Source organism: Salvelinus fontinalis, chromosome 37, assembly GCF_029448725.1.
Source record: "Salvelinus fontinalis isolate EN_2023a chromosome 37, ASM2944872v1, whole genome shotgun sequence".
NCBI lineage: Eukaryota > Metazoa > Chordata > Actinopteri > Salmoniformes > Salmonidae > Salvelinus > Salvelinus fontinalis.
In genome coordinates this window covers 34,093,321-34,117,898 of record NC_074701.1, presented here as the reverse complement: position 1 = coordinate 34,117,898, position 24,578 = coordinate 34,093,321, and the positions used below count along the sequence as shown (strand labels likewise).

The 24,578-nt window shown below is 49.4% G+C and overlaps 1 protein-coding gene across 7 annotated transcripts in view; it reads right to left on the bottom strand.

The window, feature by feature from the left end:
- Positions 1–24,578, bottom strand: part of tcerg1l (transcription elongation regulator 1 like) — a 249,798-nt gene that overhangs the window by 8,217 nt on the left and 217,003 nt on the right. For 4 of the 7 annotated variants that reach the window (XR_008756582.1, XR_008756583.1, XM_055901601.1 and 1 more), the window contains exons 7-11: positions 17,273–17,361; positions 8,684–8,778; positions 3,401–3,558; positions 1,383–1,464; positions 966–1,104 (exon numbers count right to left, since the gene is read on the bottom strand). Coding sequence is in view for 5 of the 7 variants with exons in the window: in XM_055901601.1 (XP_055757576.1) it covers positions 966–1,104; positions 1,383–1,464; positions 3,401–3,558; positions 8,684–8,778; positions 17,273–17,361 (563 nt within the window). In the remaining 2 variants the exon portion in view is untranslated. The other 3 variants (XM_055901604.1, XM_055901603.1, XM_055901605.1) reach the window with 3 other exon arrangements.

Genomic DNA, 24,578 nt, shown 5'->3' with positions numbered 1-24,578 from the left:
CATTCATCCAACCTGTTACATGATGTAGGTCTTTCTATCATTCATCCAACCTGTTACATGATGTAGGTCTTTCCATCCAACCTGTTACATGATGTAGGTCTTTATATCATTCATCCAACCTGTTACATGATGTAGGTCTTTATATCATTCATCCAACCTGTTACATGATGTAGGTCTTTCCATCATTCATCCAACCTGTTACATGATGTAGGTCTTTCCATCATTCATCCAACCTGTTACATGATGTAGGTCTTTCTATCATTCATCCAACCTGTTACATGATGTAGGTCTTTCCATCATTCATCCAACCTGTTACATGATGTAGGTCTTTATATCGTACCTGTTACATGATGTAGGTCTTTCCCTCATTCATCCAACCTGTTACATGATGTAGGTCTTTCCATCATTCATCCAACCTGTTACATGATGTAGGTCTTTCCATCATTCATCCAACCTGTTACATGATGTAGGTCTTTATATCATTCATCCAACCTGTTACATGATGTAGGTCTTTATATCGTACCTGTTACATGATGTAGGTCTTTCCATCATTCATCCAACCTGTTACATGATGTAGGTCTTTCTATCATTCATCCAACCTGTTACATGATGTAGGTCTTTCCATCATTTTGTGTTTTTGCTGCCTTTGCAGTTGCTGGTCTCTGTGTCCCTTGATGATTAGTTGCAATACAGGGATTTGAGTCCCCATATTGCCACTTTGAAAAGTATGATTTAAATTCCTTTCTCATGGATAACTGTTAGAGTCTAGGTCCGTCTCTGTGGCAGCCCAAATCATATATTTTTTTTCACCAATTGGTCTTTTGACCAATCAGATCACGTCTGCAAAACATCTGATGTGATTGGTCAAAAGACCAAATAGTGGATAAGACATATCAGAATTGGGCTGCCTGTCTAAACGCAGCCTAAGTGCATTTGATTTGGTATTCCGTTCAATATGCCTTTACCCCTCTTTCAAGGAGCATGTCCCTGAAGTGTGTGATGCGTAGTCCTAAGGGTAGAACAGTCCGATGGGCAGGAGTGTCACATGTGTCTGCGCCTGCCCTCTCTCTCAGGTCCTCATTACCATCCGCCGGTTCCTCCAGTCTGAGGAGGACAGAAACATAGAATCAGTTGTAGAATGTATCTCAAATGGAACCCTATTCCCTATATAGTGCACTACTCTTGACCAGGGCCCATAAGGCTATGGTCAAAACTAGGGTACTGTACTGTACAGTGGTATTTGCACAGTACAGTATTTTTTCTTTGTTTTTATACAAAAAAGTACTTCAAAATCAGATTCTTATTCTGTAGAGAAGTATCATTGTAATGTTAAGCTATGAGTATGGTTAAGATGGGGAAGGGGAAAACTTTCTGATACTCACTTGTTCCTCTTGGTTTTTAAATAATACTCATCTTCATCAGCATCATCGTCATCAGCAGACGAAGAGTTAGAACCGTCCTCTGCTGAGATAACGGACACACAGACAGAAGAGTTAGAACCGTCCTCTGCTGAGATAACAGACACACAGACAGAAGAGTTAGAACCGTCCTCTGCTGAGATAACGGACACACAGACAGAAGAGTTAGAACCGTCCTTTGCTGAGATAACGGACTCCAACAGACAGAAGAGTTAGAACCGTCCTCTGCTGAGATAACGGACACACAGACAGAAGAGTTAGAACCGTCCTCTGCTGAGATAACGGACTCCAACAGACAGAAGAGTTAGAACCGTCCTCTGCTGAGATAACGGACACACAGACAGAAGAGTTAGAACCGTCCTCTGCTGAGATAACGGACACACAGACAGAAGAGTTAGAACCGTCCTCTGCTGAGATAACGGACTCCAACAGACGCATAGTGTAACAAACATCCTTTTTCAATGGACTCCGACTTCATATAATTGGTCTTTAAAAACCACTTTGAGAGAACCTATCAGACTAGAGTAGCATTGCTGCTCACCGTCTTATCAGCCACAAGTCAACGTTCAGTTCATTGGGATGGTCCACATATTTACCAAAGTTAATTTGCCAGACATGCTTTGTTGGAACAGTGTGGTTCAGGTAGAAGGTCATCGATACATAATCAGCTGGTAACTGCAATAAGGCTAAATCAATAAAGACCAACCAACCTCTGGGAAATCTAGTCCGGGGAGATAATATCATCGCTGACAAGATCCAGTGTAAATCAATATTTACAGAGCCAGTCACACACAGGACTTCCAAATGATCTATTCTATTAGAACACAAAGGAGATGGGCTGCATCCCGAATGGGACCCTAATACCTATATAGTTCACTTCTTTGGACCGGGGCCCATAGGGAACAGGGTGCCATTGGACCAGGGCCCATAGGGAACAGGGTGCCATTGGACCAGGGCCCATAGGGAATAGGGTGCCATTGGACCAGGGCCCATAGGGAATAGGGTGTCATTGGACCAGGGCCCATAGGGAATAGGGTGCCATTGGACCAGGGCCCATAGGGAATAGGGTGCCATTGGACCAGGGCCCATAGGGAATAGGGTGCCATTGGACCAGGGCCCATAGGGAATAGGGTGTCATTGGACCAGGGCCCATAGGAAATAGGGTGCAATTGGACCAGGGCCCATAGGGAATAGGGTGTCATTGGACCAGGGCCCATAGGGAATAGGGTGCCATTGGACCAGGGCCCATAGGGAATAGGGTGCCATTGGACCAGGGCCCATAGGGAATAGGGTGCCATTGGACCAGGGCCCATAGGGAATAGGGTGCCATTGGACCAGGGCCCATAGGGAATAGGGTGTCATTGGACCAGGGCCCATAGGAAATAGGGTGCCATTGGACCAGGGCCCATAGGGAATAGGGTGCCATTGGACCAGGGCCCATAGGGAATAGGGTGCCATTGGACCAGGGCCCATAGGGAATAGGGTGCCATTGGACCAGGGCCCATAGGGAATAGGGTGCCATTGGACCAGGGCCCATAGGGAATAGGGTGCCATTGGACCAGGGCCCATAGGGAATAGGGTGCCATTGGACCAGGGCCCATAGGGAATAGGGTGCCAATGGGAATGCAACCATGATATGGTTTCACATCCTAAAGGTTCCACGTTCCATTCATGATCATCTCCTTCAATTAACAGAGACATCATGATCCTCTGGTAGTCTGGGATCGACAGGTAATGGAACTGACATACTGTATATAGGATCTAGTATATCAGGCCATTTTATTGGCCTCCGTATTATCAGATCATTAAAAACATGTTTATTAACATCATTAGGAAAAGAGCGGACTGATAATGAGCTTTTCAGTTCCATCTGAAGCCACGGCCTGGTAAATACCCGCTTTTAAATTAAGGAGAGTTCTAACTAGGCCAACTAAACGGAGGGATGAAGACAAGCCAATGGGGAAGAATTACCACAAACTTACTGGACAAAGAATCCTTTTTGCGTTTATGTGGAGGATCTTCTATAATCCTGTTGAGATCCTCTCCACGGTCCTTCAGATCTACTGGCTGATCCCAAACAGAGAGTTGTATCGTTGGGTTGAAGAAAAATACTCTGTCGTCCCCCGTCCACACCACACACCTGAGGAGAAATGATCATAATAACGTAAGGATGAGAGTTGAATTAGTAATGCCTGTCCGGTTCCCTACTGGTGTGTGCCAACGCAAGATAGCTGAGATGGTGTTTGCCTGTCAAGATGAAACGTGTGTTTTGTCCAAATACACCTCTGCTGTCTTCAATCAAGATCTCAGCGATCACTGCCTCATTGCCTGTATCCGCCACGGGTCCACGGTCAAACGACCACCCCTCATCACTGTCAAACGCTCCCTGAAACACTTCTGCGAGCAGGCCTTTCTAATCGACCTGGCCCGGGTACCCTGGAAGGATATTGACCTCATCCCGTCAGTTGAGGATGCCTGGTCATTCTTTAAAAGTTACTTCCTCACCATATTAGACAAGCATGCTCCGTTCAAAAAATGCAGAACCAAGAACAGATATAGCCCTTGGTTCACTCCAGACCTGACTGCCCTCGACCAGCACAAAAACATCCTGTGGCGAACTGCAGTAGCATTGAAGAGCCCCCGTGATATGCAACTGTTCAGGGAAGTCAGGAACCAATACACGCAGTCAGTCATTAAAGCAAAGGCCAGCTTTTTCAAGCAGAAATTTGCATCCTGTAGCTCTAACTCCAAAAAGTTCTGGGATACTGTAAAGTCCATGGAAAACAAGAGCACCTCCTCCCAGCTGCCCACTGCACTGAGGCTAGATAACACGGTCACCACTGATAAGTCCGTGATAATCGAAAACATTTCTCATTGGCTGGCCATGCCTTCCACCTGGCGACTCCAACCTTGGCCAACAGCCCCGCCCCCCCCGCTGCTACTCGCCCAAGCCTCCCCAGCTTCTCCTTTACCCATATCCAGATAGCAGATGTTCTGAAAGAGCTGGAAAACCTGGACCCATACAAATCAGCTGGGCTTGACAATCTGGACCCCCTATTTCTGAAACTGTCCGCCGCCATTGTCGCACCCCCTATTACCAGCCTGTTCAAACTCTCCTTCGTATCATCTGAGATCCCCAAGGATTGGAAAGCTGCCGCTGTCATCCCCCTCTTCAAAGGGGGAGACACCCTGGACCCAAACTGTTACAGACCTATATCCATCCTGCCCTGCCTAGCTAAGGTCTTCGAAAGCCAAGTCAACAAACAGATCACTGACCATCTCGAATCCCACCGTACCTTCTCCGCTGTGCAATCCGGTTTCCGAGCCGGTCACGGGTGCACCTCAGCCACGCTCAAGGTACTAAACGATATCATAACCGCCATCGATAAAAGACATCACTGTGCAGCCGTCTTCATCGACCTGGCCAAGGCTTTCGACTCTGTCAATCACCATATTCTTATCGGCAGACTCAATAGCCTCGGTTTTTCTAATGACTGCCTTGCCTGGTTCACCAACTACTTTGCAGACAGAGTTCAGTGTGTCAAATCGGAGGGCATGTTGTCAGGTCCTCTGGCAGTCTCTATGGGGGTACCACAGGGTTCAATTCTCGGGCCGACTCTTTTCTCTGTATACATCAATGATGTTGCTCTTGCTGCGGGCGATTCCCTGATCCACCTCTACGCAGACGACACCATTCTGTACACTTCCGGCCCTTCCCTGGACACTGTGCTATCTAACCTCCAAACGAGCTTCAATGCCATACAACACTCCTTCCGTGGCCTCCAACTGCTCTTAAATGCTAGTAAAACCAAATGCATGCTTTTCAACCGTTCGCTGCCTGCACCCGCACGCCCGACTAGCATCCCCACCCTGGACGGTTCCGACCTAGAATATGTGGACATCTATAAGTACCTAGGTGTCTGGCTAGACTGCAAACTCTCCTTCCAGACTCATATCAAACATCTCCAATCCAAAATCAAATCTAGAGTCGGCTTTCTATTCCGGAACAAAGCCTCCTTCACTCACGGCGCCAAACTTACCCTAGTAAAACTGACTATCCTACCGATCCTCGACTTCGGCGATGTCATCTACAAAATAGCTTCCAATACTCTACTCAGCAAACTGGATGCAGTTTATCACAGTGCCATCCGTTTTGTTACTAAAGCACCTTATACGACCCACCACTGCGACCTGTATGCCCTAGTCGGATGGCCCTCGCTACATGTTCGTCGTCAGACCCACTGGCTCCAGGTCATCTACAAGGCTATGGTAGGTAAAGTGCCGCCTTATCTCAGTTCACTGGTCACGATGGCTACACCCACCCGTAGCACGCGCTCCAGCAGGTGTATCTCACTGATCATCCCTAAAGCCAAAACCTCATTTGGACGCCTTTCCTTCCAGTTCTCTGCTGCCTGCGACTGGAACGAATTGCAAAAATCTCTGAAGTTGGAGACTTTTATCTCCCTCAACAACTTTAAAAATCTGCTATCCAAGCAGCTAACCGATCGCTGCAGCTGTACATAGTCCATCTGTAAACTACCCACCCAATTTACCTACCTCACCCCCATACTGCTTTTATTTATTTACTTTTCTGCTCTTTTGCACACCAGTATCTCTTCTTGCACATGATCATCTGATGATTTATCACTCCAGTGTTAATCTGCTAAATTGTAATTATTCGATTTATTGCCTACCTCATGCCTTTTGCACACATTGTATATAGATTCTCTTTTTCCTACCATGTTATTGACTTGTTTATTGTTTACTCCATGTGTAACTCTGTGTTGTTGTCTGTTCACACTGCTATGCTTTATCTTGGCCAGGTCGCAGTTGCAAATGAGAACTTGTTCTCAACTAGCCTACCTGGTTAAATAAAGGTGAAATAAAAAAAAATAAATAAAACATGCTGGGGCTACATGCTGGGGCTACACGCTGGGGCTACACACTGGGGCTACACGCTGGGGCTACACGCTGGGGCTACACGCTGGGGCTACACGCTCGGGCTACCCACTGGGGCTACACGCTGGGGCTACACGCTGGGGCTACACACTGGGGCTACACGCTGGGGCTACATGCTGGGGCTACACGCTGGGGCTACCCGCTGGGGCTACACGCTGGGGCTACACGCTGGACCTACACACTGGGGCTACACACTGGGGCTACACACTGGGGCTACCCGCTGGACCTACACGCTGGGGCTACACGCTGGGGCTACATGCTGGGGCTACCCACTGGGGCTACACGCTGGGGCTACCCACTGGGGCTACACGCTGGGGCTACACGCTGGGGCTACCCGCTGGACCTACACGCTGGGGCTACCCGCTGGACCTACACTCTGGACCTACACACTGGGGCTACCCACTGGACCTACACGCTGGGGCTACACGCTGGGGCTACACGCTGGGGCTACCCGCTGGGGCTACACGCTGGGGCTACACGCTGGGGCTACACGCTGGGGCTACCCACTGGGGCTACACGCTGGGGCTACACGCTGGGGCTACCCACTGGGGCTACCCGCTGGGGCTACACGCTGGGGCTACACGCTGGGGCTACCCACTGGGGCTACCCGCTGGGGCTACCCGCTGGGGCTACACGCTGGGGCTACCCACTGGGGCTACACGCTGGGGCTACACGCTGAGGCTTCCCATAAGAACATGTATGAACGCACTACTGTAAGTCACTTTAAATAAAAGTGTCTTTGAAATGGCATATATGATTATATATTGTATATTATACAGTGGCATAATGTAAATAAAAAATATGTTGATGAATATATGCTCTATGTAGTAACAGGAATATAACCACTGTAGTTATCTGTCACTTAGTCTGACATGACATGTTATAGAAAGTGCTAGAATCTAATAGTTGTATTTTCAGTTGCTGGTTTCTGAGGCATATTTGTTCCTGTTGTCATGTATCACTTCAGAGCTCTTCCTCCTTAAAGACGTTCTGTATTTAAAGCCACAGGAGTATTAACAGCTGCTACAGTCTATGAATCCCTGGAATAATTGGCTTCACGCTCAACACCATATCAAATGAATTGTGAAGCTCTACTTCTTCGTATTATCCGGTCGTAAGCTGTCCCGTTATATGATATCATATTTCATTGGTATGGCGAGCTCTCTCTCAGCCAAGATATGATATTCACACAGCAGAAAGGTGTTGGAATATCGGGATAATACGTCACCATGCATCTCTCATGAGACTTTTCAATATTAGAATCATCAAACAAAATAGGTTGGACTCGATTTGTTTACCAAATCTTTTTAAAAAGTTTTTACAATTTGGTTTGTTAAAAATGTATTTTGATATTTTAATCCAATAGTCACGTAATAAAAGCTGATGAATGATAAAAGGTTAAGACGTACGGGTTGTGGTGTTAAAAGGAACATGCTGTTTAGGTGCTGAGCTGAGAAAGTGTTGTAAATTACAGGTTTCATGTAGAGAGTCTTTAAAGTCTCCTCTCAGCATCAACACACGCTGACAGATCAAAAGGCTGTTACATGTGGAGGAACAACAAAACAAGTCCAATTTAAAAACCAAATTGCACTACTCTGCAGACAGACATGGCTTATTGTACTAGTGTCCCTGATACGAGTTGTTCATTGTCGGGACTGAAATTATTTTTCTATCAAAGGTTTGCTAACGGTCTGTTTTTTGTCTGTCGTTTTTGAAAATAGTTTCTACATACAGCGAGCGATTATTCCTCAGGGTTATGAAGACCCTGATTACAGCGCTTTCCTGAGACTCTCAATCAATATGAGATCAGGAATAATAACCAGATATAAAAATATGGTTTTCAAGAACAAGTGAAGAAAGTAGAGACCTGATTCCACTTTGACATTATAGCTGGGGCGGCAGAGTAGCCTAGTGGTTAGAGCGTTGGGCTAGTAACCGAAAGGTTGCAAGTTTAAATCCCCCAGCTGACAAGGTACAAATCTGTCGTTCTGCCCCTGAACAAGGCAGTTAACCCACTGTTTCTAGGCCGTCATTGAAAATAAGAGTTTGTTCTTAACTGACTTGCCTAGTTAAATAAAGGTTAAATGTAAGTCGCTCTGGATAAGAGCGTCTGCTAAATGACTTAAACATAAATATAGCTGATAATGTTTTATGAACTTTAGCTAAACGTCTTGTTCATGTTTGGTGTCAGGGACTGACTGGAACGGGGCAGATTCTTAAAGAGCTGAAATGTTCTGACGTGTTTCTTCAAAACATTGACCAATCCCGGCAAGAGAACGTCATAATATTGTGTAAAGGAACGTTACCATGGAGATCCGGGAACAGGGGTGGAAGCTACAGGACGCTTGTCTTTAGGGTCGACGTCCTCCTCCTCCTCCATGGGGACCTCTACCATCTCCTGCTACAACACACACACACACACACACACACACACACACACACACACACACACACACACACACACACACACACACACACACACACACAGAGAGAGAGAGAGAGAGAAACACACGCACAGAGAGAGAGAGACACACACACACACACAAACACAGGTCAGAGGGCAGGATTAACACAACGCACCATGCAGATACCATTTTCAAACTGTGGAGCCATCATAAACCGTACTGTGGAGTCATCATAAGCCGTACTGTGGAGTCATCATAAACCGTACTGTGGAGTCATCATAAACCGTACTGTGGAGTCATCATAAACCGTACTGTGGAGTCATCATAAACCGTACTGTGGAGTCATCATAAACCGTACTGTGGAGTCATCATAAACCGTACTGTGCTTGGTCAGAGAGGTGTGGCTTGATGTGTTATCAGGACAGCTCAGTACAGAGAGGTGTGGCTTAATGTGTTACCAGGTCAGCTCAGTACAGAGAGGTGTGGCTTAATGTGTTACCAGGGCAGCTCAGTACAGAGAGGTGTGGCTTGATGTGTTACCAGGTCAGCTCAGTACAGAGAGGTGTGGCTTGATGTGTTACCAGGTCAGCTCAGTACAGAGAGGTGTGGCTTAATGTGTTACCAGGGCAGCTCAGTACAGAGAGGTGTGGCTTGATGTGTTACCACGTCAGCTCAGTACAGAGAGGTGTGGCTTAATGTGTTACCAGGTCAGCTCAGTACAGAGAGGTGTGGCTTGATGTGTTACCAGGTCAGCTCAGTACAGAGAGGTGTGGCTCAATGTGTTACCAGGGCAGCTCAGTACAGAGAGGTGTGGCTTGATGTGTTACCAGGTCAGCTCAGTACAGAGAGGTGTGGCTTGATGTGTTACCAGGTCAGCTCAGTACAGAGAGGTGTGGCTCAATGTGTTACCAGGGCAGCTCAGTACAGAGAGGTGTGGCTTAATGTGTTACCAGGGCAGCTCAGTACAGAGAGGTGTGGCTCGATGTGTTACCAGGTCAGCTCAGTACAGAGAGGTGTGGCTTAATGTGTTACCAGGACAGCTCAGTACAGAGAGGTGTGGCTTAATGTGTTACCAGGTCAGCTCAGTACAGAGAGGTGTGGCTTAATGTGTTACCAGGTCAGCTCAGTACAGAGAGGTGTGGCTTGATGTGTTACCAGGGCAGCTCAGTACAGAGAGGTGTGGCTTAATGTGTTACCAGGTCAGCTCAGTACAGAGAGGTGTGGCTTAATGTGTTACCAGGTCAGCTCAGTACAGAGAGGTGTGGCTTAATGTGTTACCAGGTCAGCTCAGTACAGAGAGGTGTGGCTTAATGTGTTACCAGGTCAGCTCAGTACAGAGAGGTGTGGCTTAATGTGTTACCAGGTCAGCTCAGTACAGAGAGGTGTGGCTTAATGTGTTACCAGGTCAGCTCAGTACAGAGAGGTGTGGCTTAATGTGTTACCAGGGCAGCTCAGTACAGAGAGGTGTGGCTTGATGTGTCTCTGTCTCTGTCTGGTATCTGTCTCTGTCTCTGTCTGGTATCTGTCTCTATCTGGTATCTGTCTCTATCTGCTATCTGTCTCTATCTGCTATCTGTCTCTGTCTGGTCTCTGTCTCTGTCTGCTATCTGTCTCGGTCTGCTATCTGTCTCTGTCTCTGTCTGGTATCTGTCTCTGTCTCTGTCTGGTATCTGTCTCTGTCTCTGTCTCTGTCTGGTATCTGCCTCTGTCTCTGTCTGGTATCTGCCTCTGTTTGCTCTCTGTCTATATTTCTGTCTGCTATCTGTCTATATCTCTGTCTGCTATCTGTCTCTCTTTCTGTCTGCTACCTGTCTCTCTCTCTGTCTGCTACCTGTCTCTGTCGGCTATCTGTATCTGTCTGCTATCTGTCTCTCTTTCTGTCTGCTACCTGTCTCTCTCTCTGTCTGCTATCTGTCTCTGTCTGGTATCTGTCTCTCTTTCAGTCTGCTACCTGTCTCTCTCTGTCTGCTATCTGTCTCTGTCTGCTATCTGTCTCTCTCTCTGTCTGCTACCTGTCTCTCTCTCTGTCTGGTATCTGTCTCTGTCTGGTATCTGGCTCTGTCTGCTATCTGTCTCTGTCTCTGTCTGCTATCTGTCTCTGTCTGCTATCTGTCTCTGTCTGCTATCTGTCTCTGTCTGCTATCTGTCTCTGTCTGCTATCTGTCTCTGTCTGCTATCTGTCTCTGTCTGCTATCTGTCTCTGTCTGCTATCTGTCTCTGTCTCTGTCTGCTATCTATCTCTGTCTCTGTCTGCTATCTGTCTATACTCTGTCTGCTATCTGTGCATCCAAAATGGAGATGTTGGAATAACAGAATAACCTGAAATCAAATTGGTCTGACTTCAGCGTGTAGATATAGAGCCTACATCCCAAATGGCACCCTATTCCCTACATAGTGCACTACTTTGACCGGAGCCCTATGGGCTTTGGACAATAGTAGTGCACTAGATAGGGAATAGGGTATGATTTGGGAACCAGTCAGAGCTGCAGTGGAAATGGCGGTGCATATCTCTGTATCTATTTTGGATTCGGACAACAAATTGATTGAGAAGGTGTTCATCGTGAATGGTACAATGAGCCCACTGAACACATGGTAGGATCGCTCTGTGTTGTAATAGATATTGAATTACATTAATGTACTGTGATGATTGCATGTCTCAAACCTCTGTCTGGACTGAGATGGGGGGAGGGGGGGGGGGGTGATTTTGGAGGAGATTAAGTGTTTTCGAAAATCTCATTAAAAAAGTGAATTGCATAGTTTGCAGCAATGTAGTATGACAACAATGTCAACAACATGGAGAAATCAACACGAGCTGAGTAGTAAAACGTCAGCGCTGGAAGGAACATGTTATGTGTGATTTAAAGCACGCAAACGCCTTTCTAGTTTATAACCCCGTGTGTCTTTAAACATCCATTTTTGTTAATTCATACTGAGATCTAGTGGAGGAAAATGAACATTAAATTAATTTCACTTCTATTGTTTTTTTTTATCCTGGGTTAATACTGAAATAAGGAGTGTTGATTAAGGTGTGACAAATGCTTTACCCTTGTAATGTCCACAACACCGTCACAGATACAGCCAGAGCCATTCAATTACTAAGGCAACGCATGACCAACCACTTAGATTACTGAACCCCTTCACAGAGGGGGAGATTATTGGTCCCAAATGGCACCCTATTCCCCCTATGTAGTGCACTACTTTTGACCAGAGCCCAGGTCAAAAGACGTGCACTATAAAGGGAATAGGGAGCCATTTGGAACCAATAAAGAGGCTGGTGTGCAGAGAACAGCAGCAGTCGAGTCTGTAGACGGACCGCCCCACAGCATTCATCCTCCTTTTAATGATTTACACATCCTCTCCTTCTGGGGGAGTTTCACTAATTAATACAGCTGGGAGGGTTTTGAAAACAATTACCAGTGGAGGAATTAAATTGACCTCTCCTCCTATCAGAGCCAAGATGAAGCAGTGGTATTTTGGACCCTAAATCTTACCGACTCTGTCCTGGTGCCCTTTGCAACATCTAATTTGGCGAGCAGGAAGAAGTTTTATGCTGGTAGGTGGAGTGAACAAAGCAGCATGAACCAAAATCTCTCCAATCAGGAAGAACCAACCTCTTATCTCAGCAGCCAGAAGCAAATCAGCTACTCAGCTGTGACCAGAGACTTCTCATTATCAGCGGTGGAAAAAAGTACCTAACTGTCATACTTGAGTAAAAGTAAAGATAACTTAATAAAAAATGACTCAAGTAAAAGTGAAAGTCACCCGGTAAAATACTACATGAGTAAAAATCTAAAAGTATTTGGTTTTAAATATACTTAAAAGTAAATGTAATTTCTAAAATATACTTAAGTATGAAAGGTAAAAGTATAAATCATTTCAAATTCCTTATATTTAGCAAACCAGACGGCACCATTTTCTTGTTTTGTTTAATTTACGGATAGCCAGGGGCACGCTCCAACACTCAGACATCATTTACAAAGGAAGCATGTGTGTTTAGTGAGTCCACCAGATCAGAGGCAGTAGGGATGACTAGGGATGTTCTCTGTTTAGTGAGTCCACCAGATCAGAAGCAGTAGGGACGACCAGGGATGTTCTCTGTTTAGTGAGTCCTCCAGATCAGAGGCTTAGTGAGTCTACCAGATCAGAGGCTGTAGGGACGACCAGGGATGTTCTCTGTTTAGTGAGTCCTCCAGATCAGAGGCAGTAGGGATGACCAGGGATGTTCTCTGTTTAGTGAGTCCACCAGATCAGAGGCAGTAGGGATGACCAGGGATGTTCTCTGTTTAGTGAGTCCTCCAGATCAGAGGCAGTAGGGATGACCAGGGATGTTCTCTGTTTAGTGAGTCCACCAGATCAGAGGCAGTGGGGATGACCAGCGATGTTCTCTGTTTAGTGAGTCCACCAGATCAGAGGCAGTAGGGATGACCAGCGATGTTCTCTGTTTAGTGAGTCCGCCAGATCAGAGGCAGTAGGGACGACCAGGGATGTTCTCTGTTTAGTGAGTCTACCAGATCAGAGGCTGTAGGGACGACCAGGGATGTTCTCTGTTTAGTGAGTCTACCAGATCAGAGGCAGTAGGGATGACCAGGGATATTCTCTGTTTTAGTGAGTCTACCAGATCAGAGGCAGGGGACGACCAGGGATGTTCTCTGTTTAGTGAGTCCTCCAGATCAGAGGCAGTAGGGACGACCAGGGAGGTTCTCTTGATAAGTGCGTGAATTAGACAATTCTTCTTGTCCTGCTAAGGATTCAAAATGTAAGTACTTTTGGGTGTCAGGGAAAATGTATGGCGTAAAAAATACATTATTTACTTTAGGAATGTAGCGAGGTAAAAATAAAAGTTGTCAAAAATATAAATTGTAAAGTACCAGATACCCCCAAAAACTAATTAAGTAGTACTTTCAAATATTTTTTACTAAAGTACTTTATACCACTGTTCATCATCTGTGTAACGGCTTTCCTCCTCCTCTTCATCAGAAGAGGAGGAGCAGGGATCGAACCAAAATGCAGCGGAGTTTGTAGACATTATTTATTAAAGAAAAACACGAACTCGACTAATACACTAACAAAACAAATAAACGGTGTAGACAGACCTAGACGACGAACTTACATAAAACATGAAGAACGCACGAATAGAGAAAAATAGGCTACACAAAATGAACGATGAACAAACAAACCGAAAACAGTCCCGTGTGGCGCAACGACATACACAAACACAGGAGACAATCACCCACCACGAACACTGTGAAAACACCTACCTAAATATGACTCTTAATTAGAGGAACGCCAAACACCTGCCTCTAATTAAGAGCCATACCAGGCAACCCATAAACCAACATAGAAACAGAAAACATAGAATGCCCACCCAAACTCACGTCCTGACCAACTAACACATATAACAAACTAACAGAAATAGGTCAGGAACGTGACATAACCCCCCCCATAAGGTGCGAACTCCGGGCGCACCAGCACAAAGTGTAGGGGAGGGTCTGGGTGGGCATCTGACCACGGTGGTGGCTCAGGCTCCGGGCGAGGTCCCCACCCCACCATAGTCAATCCCAGCTTCCATCTCCCCCTATGAATGTCCACCCTCATCTTACCCCCACAAAATCCTCTTGGTAACATCAACAACAGGGGCAGCACCGGGACAGAGGGATAGATCAAGACAGAGGGATAGCTCAAGACAGAGGGAAAGATCAGGATATAGAGGTAGCTCAGGATAGAGAGGGAGATCAGGATAGAGGGGCAACTCCGGACTGAAAAGCAGCTCCGGACAGAGAGACAGCTCTGGACTGAGGGGCAGTTCTGGGTAAATAGCTGCTCCGGGCTAAGGGACAGCTCATGACTGGCTAACGGCTCTGGACGCTCATGGCTGGCTGACGGCTCTCGACGCTCATGGCTGGCTGACGGCTCTCGACGCTCATGGCTGGCTGACGGCTCTCGACGCTCATGGCTGGCTGACGGCTCTCGACGCTCATGGCTGGCTGACGGCTCTCGACGCTCATGGCTGGCTGACGGCTCTCGACGCTCATGGCTCGCTGACGGCTCTGGATGCTCATGGCTCGCTGACGGCTCTGGACGCTCATGGCTGGCTGAAGGCTCTGGACGCTCATGGCTCACTGACGGCTCTGGCAGATCCTGTCTGGTTGGCGGCTCTGGCAGATCCTGTCTGGTTGGCGGCTCTGGCAGATCCTGTCTGGTTGGCGGCTCTGGCAGATCCTGTCTGGTTGGTGGCTCTGGCAGATCCTGTCTGGTTGGCGGCTCTGGCAGATCCTGTCTGGTTGGCGGCTCTGGCAGATCCTGACTGATAACTGGCTCTAGCGGCTCCTGACTGACTATCGGCTCTGACGGCTCGGGACAGACGGGCGGCTCTAATGGCTCAGGACAGACGGATGGCTCAGACGGCGCTGGGGAGACGGATTGCTCAGACGTCGCTGGGGAGACGGATGGCTCAGACGGCGCTGGGGAGACGGATGGCTCAGATGGCGCTGGGGAGACGGATGGCTCAGATGGCACTGCGGAGACGGATGGCTCAGACTGCACCTGTCTGGCGGAAGGCTCTGGCTGCTCCTGTCTGGCGGAAGGCTCATGGCAGACGGGCAGCTTTGCAGGCTCATGGCAGACAGGCAGTTCATGCGCCGTTGGGCAGACGGCAGACTCTGGCCGGCTGAGACGCACTGTAGGCTTGGTGCGTGGTGCCGTAACTGGAGGCACCTGACTGAGGACACGCACTTTAAGCCTAGTGCGGGGAGCAGGGACAGGGCACACTGGACTCTCAAAGCGTGCTATATTCCTGGTGCGTGGTACCGGCACTGGTGGCACCGGGCTGAGTGCACGCACATCAGGACGAGTACGGGGAGAAACAACAGTGTGCACAGGACTTAGGAGACGCACATGTGGCTTAGTGCGCGGTGCCGGAACTGGAGGCACTAGGCTGGAGACACGCACCATAGGGAGAGTGCGTGGAGGAGGCACAAGGCTCTGAAAACGCACTGGAAGCCTGGTGCGTGGTGTAGGCACTGGTGGTACTGGGCTGGGGCGGGGAGGTAGTGCCGGAAATACCGGACCGTGAAGGCGTACTGGCTCCCTTGAGCACCGAGCCTGCCCAACCTTACCTGGTTGAATGCTCCCCATCGCCTGACCAGTGCTGGGAGGTGGAATAACCCGCACCGGGCTATGTAGGCGAACCGGGGACACCATGTGTAAGGCTGGTGCCATGTAAGCCGGCCCGAGGAGACGCACTGGAGACCAGACGCGTTGAGCCGGCCTCATGACACCTGGCTCAATGCCCAATCTAGCCCTACCAGTGCGGGGAGGTGGAATAACCCGCACTGGGCTATGCACTCGTACAGGAGACACCGCGCGCTCTATTGCGTAACACAGCGCCTGCCCGTACTCCCGCTCTCCACGGTAAGCCTGGGAAGTGGGCGCAGGTCTCCTACCTGCCCTTGGCCCACTACCTCTTAGCCCCCCCCAAGAATTTTTTGGGGTCTCCTCTCGGACTTCCAGCCACGTCTCCTTGCTGCCTCCTCATACCAACACTCTTGGGCTCTCGCTGCCTCCATCTCCTCACGAGCGCGGTGATATTCTCCCAACTGTGCCCATGGACCTCTCCCGTCCAATATTTCCTCCCAAGTCCATGATTCCTGTGTATTATCCTGCTTGAACTCACGCCGCTTGGTTCTGGATTGGTGGGTGATTCTGTAACGCTTTCCTCCTCCTCTTCATCAGAAGAGGAGGAGCAGGGATCGAACCAAAATGCAGCGGAGTTTGTAGACATTATTTATTAAAGAAAAACACGAACTCGACTAATACACTAACAAAACAAATAAACGGTGTAGACAGACCTAGACGACGAACTTACATAAAACATGAAGAACGCACGAATAGAGAAAAATAGGCTACACAAAATGAACGATGAACAAACAAACCGAAAACAGTCCCGTGTGGCGCAATGACATACACAAACACAGGAGACAATCACCCACCACGAACACTGTGAAAACACCTACCTAAATATGACTCTTAATTAGAGGAACGCCAAACACCTGCCTCTAATTAAGAGCCATACCAGGCAACCCATAAACCAACATAGAAACAGAAAACATAGAATGCCCACCCAAACTCACGTCCTGACCAACTAACACATACAACAAACTAACAGAAATAGGTCAGGAACGTGACAATCTGACATCGATTATCAAAGTAAAACTCTTCCTCTGTTCCATCGGATCCATTTTTCACGTCTCACTACGACATACAGGACTAAAACCTTTATTTCAGCTGGTGTGGTTGGATACGGCCCATGTTTGGTCGATGTAGTTATGCCACAGTTTCAGTGTAAGTTAATGAACATTGTACGTCCTAAATGAAACCCCTTATTTCCCTATATAGTGCCCTACTTTTGACCAGGGCCCATAGTGCTCTGGTTAAAAGTAGTGCACTACATAGGGACTAGGGTGCTGTTTGAGGTCACGCGTGACCACCTACCTCTGTATGTTTCTCCTGGGTTGTCTTCTGCTCTGTATGCAGCACCAACGTCGCAGAGCACGACGCTCTTCTCCTGGACAACCGCTTATCTGCAGAGTAAAGAGAGACAGCTAAATTAGCTTGTGGACTGGATTTGTTGTTGTTGATGTTGTTGTTGGTATAATATGATGATAAAATTGCAAATCTATCTCAATGGAATTAGGCAGCTGAGTAATCACCTCAAAGTATATGTTCAGGAGCCACATCAAATCAAATGTTATTTGTCACGTGCGCCGAATACAGCAGGTGTAGATAGACCTTACAGTGAAATGCCGAATACAACAGGTGTAGTAGACCTTACAGTGAAATGCCGAATACAACAGGTGTAGTAGACCTTACAGTGAAATGCTGAATACAACAGGTGTAGATAGACCTTACAGTGAAATGCTGAATACAACAGGTGTAGTAGACCTTAGAGTGAAATGCTGAATACAACAGGTGTTGTAGACCTTACAGTGAAATGCAGAATACAACAGGTGTAGTAGACCTTACAGTGAAATGCTGAATACAACAGGTGTAGTAGACCTTACAGTGAAATGCTGAATACAACAGGTGTAGTAGACCTTACAGTGAAATGCTGAATACAACAGGTGTAGTAGACCTTACAGTGAAATGCTGAATACAACAGGTGTAGGTAGACCTTACAGTGAAATGCTGAATACAACAGGTGTAGTAGACCTTACAGTGAAATGCTGAATACAACAGGTGTAGGTAGGCCTTACAGTGAAATGCTGAATACAACAGGTGTAGTAGACCTTACAGTGAAATGCTGAATACAACAGGTGTAGTAGACCTTACAGTGAAATGCTGAATACAACAGGTGTAGTAGACCTTACAGTGAAATGCTGAATACAACAGATGTAGGTAGACCTTACAGTGAAATGCTGAATACAACAGGTGTAGTAGACCTTACAGTGAAATGCTGAATACAACAGGTGTAGTAGACCTTACAGTGAAATGCTGAATACAACAGGTGTAGTAGACCTTACAGTGAAATGCTGAATACAACAGGTGTAGGTAGACCTTACAGTGAAATGCTGAATACAACAGGTGTAGGTAGACCTTACAGTGAAATGCTGAATACAACAGGTGTAGTAGACCTTACAGTGAAATGCTGAATACAACAGGTGTAGGTAGGCCTTACAGTGAAATGCTGAATACAACAGGTGTAGTAGACCTCACAGTGAAATGCTGAATACAACAGGTGTAGATAGACCTTACAGTGAAATGCTGAATACAACAGGTGTAGTAGACCTTACAGTGAAATGCTGAATACAACAGGTGTAGTAGACCTCACAGTGAAATGCTGAATACAACAGGTGTAGTAGACCTTACAGTGAAATGCTGAATACAACAGGTGTAGATAGACCTTACAGTGAAATGCTGAATACAACAGGTGTAGATAGACCTTACAGTGAAATGCTGAATACAACAGGTGTAGTAGACTTTACTGTGAAATGCTGAATACAACAGGTGTGGTAGACCTCACAGTGAAATGCTGAATACAACAGGTGTAGTAGACCTTACAGTGAAATGCTGAATACAACAGGTGTAGATAGACCTTACAGTGAAATGCTGAATACAACAGGTGTAGTAGACATCACAGTGAAATGCTGAATACAACAGGTGTAGTAGACCTTACAGTGAAATGCTGAATACAACAGGTGTAGTAGACCTCACAGTGAAATGCTGACTTACGAGCCCCTAATCGACGGCGCAGTTAAAAAAAAGAGTCAACGCGCCGGTACAGAGTCAACGTGCCGGTACTGAGTCAACGTGCCTGTGCAGAGTCAACGGTATAGAGTCAACGCGCCGGTACAGAGTCAACGCGCCGGTACAGAGTCAACGTGCCGGTACAGAGTCAACGTGCCGGTACAGTGTCAACGTGCCGGTACAGAGTCAACGTGCCGGTACAGAGTCAACGTACCGGTACAGAGTCAACGTGTCGGTACAGAGTCAACGTGTCGGTACAGAGTCAACGTGCCGGTACAGAGTCAACGTGCCGGTACAGAGTCAACGTACCGGTACAGAGTCAACGTGCCGGTACAGAGTCAACGTGCCGGTACAGAGTCAACGTGTCGGTACAGAGTCAACGTGTCGGTACAGAGTCATTGTGTCGGGGCAAAGTCAACGTGTCGGTACAGAGTCAACGTGCCGGTACAGAGTCAACGTGCCGGTACAGAGTCAACGTGCCGGTACAGAGTCAACGTGTCGGGGCAGAGTCAACGTGTCGGGGCAGAGTCAACGTGCCGGGGCAGAGTCAACGTGTCGGTACAGAGTCAACGTGCCGGTACAGAGTCAACGTGCCGGTACAGAGTCAACGTGTCGGTACAGAGTCAACGTGCCGGTACAGAGTCAACGTGCCGGTACAGAGTTAACGTGTCGGTACAGAGTCAACGTGCCGGTACAGAGTCAACGTGCCGGTACAGAGTAAACGTGTCGGTACAGAGTCAACGTGCCGGTGCAGAGTCAACGTGTCGGTGCAGAGTCAACGTGTCGGTACAGAGTCAACGTGCCGGTGCAGAGTCAACGTGGCGGTACAGGGTCAACATTCCGGTTCAGAGTCAACGTGTCGGTACAGAGTCAACGTGTCGGTACAGAGTCAACGTGTCGGTACAGAGTCAACGTGTCGGTACAGAGTCAACGTGTCGGGGCAGAGTCAACGTGCCGGTACAGAGTCAACGCGACGGTACAGAGTCAACGCGCCGGTACAGAGTCAACGTGCCGGTACAGAGTCAACGTGCCGGTACAGAGTCAACGTGCCGGTACAGAGTCAACGCTCCGGTACAGAGTCAACGCGTCGGTACAGAGTCAACGCGCCGGTACAGAGTCAACGCGCCGGTACAGACTCAACGCGTCGGTACAGAGTCAACGTTTCGGTACAGAGTCAACGTGTCGGTACAGAGTCAACGTGTCGGTACAGAGTCAACGTGCCGGTACAGAGTCAACGTGCCGGTACAGAGTCAACGTGCCGGTGCAGAGTCAACGTGGCGGTACAGGGTCAACATTCCGGTTCAGAGTCAACGTGCCGGTACAGAGTCTACGTGCCGGTACAGGGTCAACGTGCCGGTCCAGAGTCAACGTGCCGGTCCAGAGTCAACGTGCCTGTACAGAGTCAACGTGTCGGTACAGAGTCAACGTGCCGGTGCAGAGTCAACGTGCCTGTACAGAGTCAACGTGTCGGTACAGAGTCAACGTGTCGGTACAGAGTCAACGTGCCGGTACAGAGTCAACGTGCCGGTACAGAGTCAACGTGCCGGTACAGAGTCAACGTGTCGGGGCAGAGTCAACGTGCCGGTGCAGAGTCAACGTGTCGGTACAGAGTCAACGTGTCGGTACAGAGTCAATGTGTCGGTACAGAGTCAACGTGCCGGTACAGAGTCAACGTGGCGGTACAGAGTCAATGTGCCGGTACAGAGTCAACGTGGCGGTACAGAGTCAACGTGCCGGTGCAGAGTCAACGTGCCGGTGCAGAGTCAACGTGCCGGTACAGAGTCAACGTGCCGGTACAGAGTCAACGTGTCGGTACAGAGTCAACGTGTCGGGGCAGAGTCAACGTGCCGGTACAGAGTCAACGTGTCGGTACAGAGTCAACGTGTCGGTACAGAGTCAACGTGTCGGTACAGAGTCAACGTGTCGGTACAGAGTCAACGTGTCGGGGCAGAGTCAACGTGCCGGTACAGAGTCAACGTGTCGCGGCAGAGTCAACGTGTCGGTACAGAGTCAACGTGTCGGTACAGAGTCAACGTGCCGGTACAGAGTCAACGTGCCGGTACAGAGTCAACGTGCCGGTACAGAGTCAACGTGCCGGTACAGAGTCAACGCTCCGGTACAGAGTCAACGCGTCGGTACAGAGTCAACGCGCCGGTACAGAGTCAACGCGCCGGAACAGAGTCAACGCGCCGGTACAGAGTCAACGCGCCGGTACAGAGTCAACGCGCCGGTACAGACTCAACGCGTCGGTACAGAGTCAACGCGCCGGTACAGACTCAACGCGTCGGTACAGAGTCAAAGTGTCGGTACAGAGTCAACGCGTCGGTACAGAGTCAACGTGCCGGTACAGAGTCAACGTGCCGGTACAGAGTCAACGTGCCGGTACAGAGTCAACGTGCCGGTACAGAGTCAACGTGTCGGTACAGAGTCAACGTGCCGGTACAGAGTTAACGTGTCGGTACAGAGTCAACGTGCCGGTACAGAGTCAACGTGCCGGTACAGAGTCAACGTGCCGGTACAGAGTCAACGTGCCGGTACAGAGTCAACGTGTCGGTACAGAGTCAACGTGTCGGTACAGAGTCAACGTGCCGGTGCAGAGTCAACGTGCCGGTGCAGAGTCAACGTGCCGGTCCAGAGTCAACGTGCCGGTGCAGAGTCAACGTGCCGGTACAGAGTCAACGTGCCGGTACAGAGTCAACGTGCCGGTACAGAGTCAACGTCCCGGTACAGAGTCAACGTGCCGGTACAGAGTCAACGTGTCGGTAGAGAGTCAACGTGTCGGTACAGAGTCAACGTGTCGGTACAGAGTCAACGTGCCGGGGCAGAGTCAACGTGTCGGGGCAGAGTCAACGTGTCGGGGCAGAGTCAACGTGCCGGGGCAGAGTCAACGTGCCGGTACAGAGTCAACGTGTCGGTACAGAGTCAACGTGTCGGTACAGAGTCATTGTGTCGGGGCAAAGTCAACGTGTCGGTACAGAGTCAACGTGCCGGTACAGAGTCAACGTGCCGGTACAGAGTCAACGTGTCGGGGCAGAGTCAACGTGTCGGGGCAGAGTCAACGTGCCGGGGCAGAGTCAACGTGTCGGTACAGAGTCAACGTGCCGGTACAGAGTCAACGTGCCGGTAGAGAGTCAACCTGTCGGTACAGAGTCAACGTGTCGGTACAGAGTCAACGTGTCGGTACAGAGTCAACGTGCCGGTACAGAGTCAACGTGCCGGTACAGAGTCAACGTGTCGGTGCAGAGTCAACGTGGCGGTACAGGGTCAACATTCCGGTTCAGGGTCAACGTGCCGGTACAGAGTCAACGTGCCGGTACAGGGTCAACGTGCCGGTCCAGAGTCAACGTGCCGGTCCAGAGTCAACGTGCCTGTACAGAGTCAACGTGTCGGTACAGAGTCAACGTGCCGGTGCAGAGTCAACGTGGCGGTACAGGGTCAACATTCCGGTTCAGAGTCAACGTGTCGGTACAGAGTCAACGTGTCGGTACAGAGTCAACGTGCCGGTGCAGAGTCAACGTGGCGGTACAGGGTCAACATTCCGGTTCAGAGTCAACGTGGCGGTACAGAGTCAACGTGCCGGTACAGAGTCAACGTGGCGGTACAGAGTCAATGTGCCGGTACAAAGTCAACGTGGCGGTACAGAGTCAACGTGCCGGTGCAGAGTCAACTTGTCGGTACAGAGTCAACGTGTCGGTACAGAGTCAACGTGTCGGTACAGAGTCAACGTGTCGGTACAGAGTCAACGTGTCGGTACAGAGTCAACGTGTCGGTACAGAGTCAACGTGTCGGTACAGAGTCAACGTGTCGGGGCAGAGTCAACGTGCCGGTACAGAGTCAACGTGTCGGGGCAGAGTCAACGTGTCGGTACAGAGTCAACGTGTCGGTACAGAGTCAACGTGCCGGTACAGAGTCAACGTGCCGGTACAGAGTCAACGTGCCGGTACAGAGTCAACGTGCCGGTACAGAGTCAACGCTCCGGTACAGAGTCAACGTGCCGGTACAGAGTCAACGCTCCGGTACAGAGTCAATGCGTCGGTACAGAGTCAACGCGCCGGTACAGAGTCAACGCGCCGGAACAGAGTCAACGCGCCGGTACAGAGTCAACGCGCCGGTACAGAGTCAACGCGCCGGTACAGACTCAACGCGTCGGTACAGAGTCAAAGCGCCGGTACAGACTCAACGCGTCGGTACAGAGTCAAAGTGTCGGTACAGAGTCAACGCGTCGGTACAGAGTCAACGCGCCGGTACAGAGTCAACGTGCCGGTACAGAGTCAACGTGCCGGTACAGAGTCAACGTGCCGGTACAGAGTCAACGTGTCGGTACAGAGTCAACGTGCCGGTACAGAGTTAACGTGTCGGTACAGAGTCAACGTGCCGGTACAGAGTCAACGTGCCGGTACAGAGTCAACGTGCCGGTACAGAGTCAACGTGCCGGTACAGAGTCAACGTGTCGGTACAGAGTCAACGTGTCGGTACAGAGTCAACGTGCCGGTGCAGAGTCAACGTGCCGGTGCAGAGTCAACGTGCCGGTCCAGAGTCAACGTGCCGGTGCAGAGTCAACGTGCCGGTACAGAGTCAACGTGTCGGTACAGAGTCAACGTGCCGGTACAGAGTCAACGTGCCGGTACAGAGTCAACGTCCCGGTCCAGAGTCAACGTGCCGGTACAGAGTCAACGTGTCGGTAGAGAGTCAACGTGTCGGTACAGAGTCAACGTGTCGGTACAGAGTCAACGTGCCGGGGCAGAGTCAACGTGTCGGGGCAGAGTCAACGTGTCGGGGCAGAGTCAACGTGCTGGGGCAGAGTCAACGTGCCGGTACAGAGTCAACGTGTCGGTACAGAGTCAACGTGTCGGTACAGAGTCATTGTGTCGGGGCAAAGTCAACGTGTCGGTACAGAGTCAACGTGCCGGTACAGAGTCAACGTGCCGGTACAGAGTCAACGTGTCGGGGCAGAGTCAACGTGTCGGGGCAGAGTCAACGTGCCGGGGCAGAGTCAACGTGTCGGTACAGAGTCAACGTGTCGGTACAGAGTCAACGTGTCGGTACAGAGTCAACGTGCCGGTACAGAGTCAACGTGCCGGTACAGAGTCAACGTGTCGGTGCAGAGTCAACGTGGCGGTACAGGGTCAACATTCCGGTTCAGGGTCAACGTGCCGGTACAGAGTCAACGTGCCGGTACAGGGTCAACGTGCCGGTCCAGAGTCAACGTGCCGGTCCAGAGTCAACGTGCCTGTACAGAGTCAACGTGTCGCTACAGAGTCAACGTGCCGGTGCAGAGTCAACGTGGCGGTACAGGGTCAACATTCCGGTTCAGAGTCAACGTGTCGGTACAGAGTCAACGTGTCGGTACAGAGTCAACGTGCCGGTGCAGAGTCAACGTGGCGGTACAGGGTCAACATTCCGGTTCAGAGTCAACGTGCCGGTACAGAGTCACCGTGCCGGTACAGAGTCAACGTGGCGGTACAGAGTCAATGTGCCGGTACAAAGTCAACGTGGCGGTACAGAGTCAACGTGCCGGTGCAGAGTCAACTTGTCGGTACAGAGTCAACGTGTC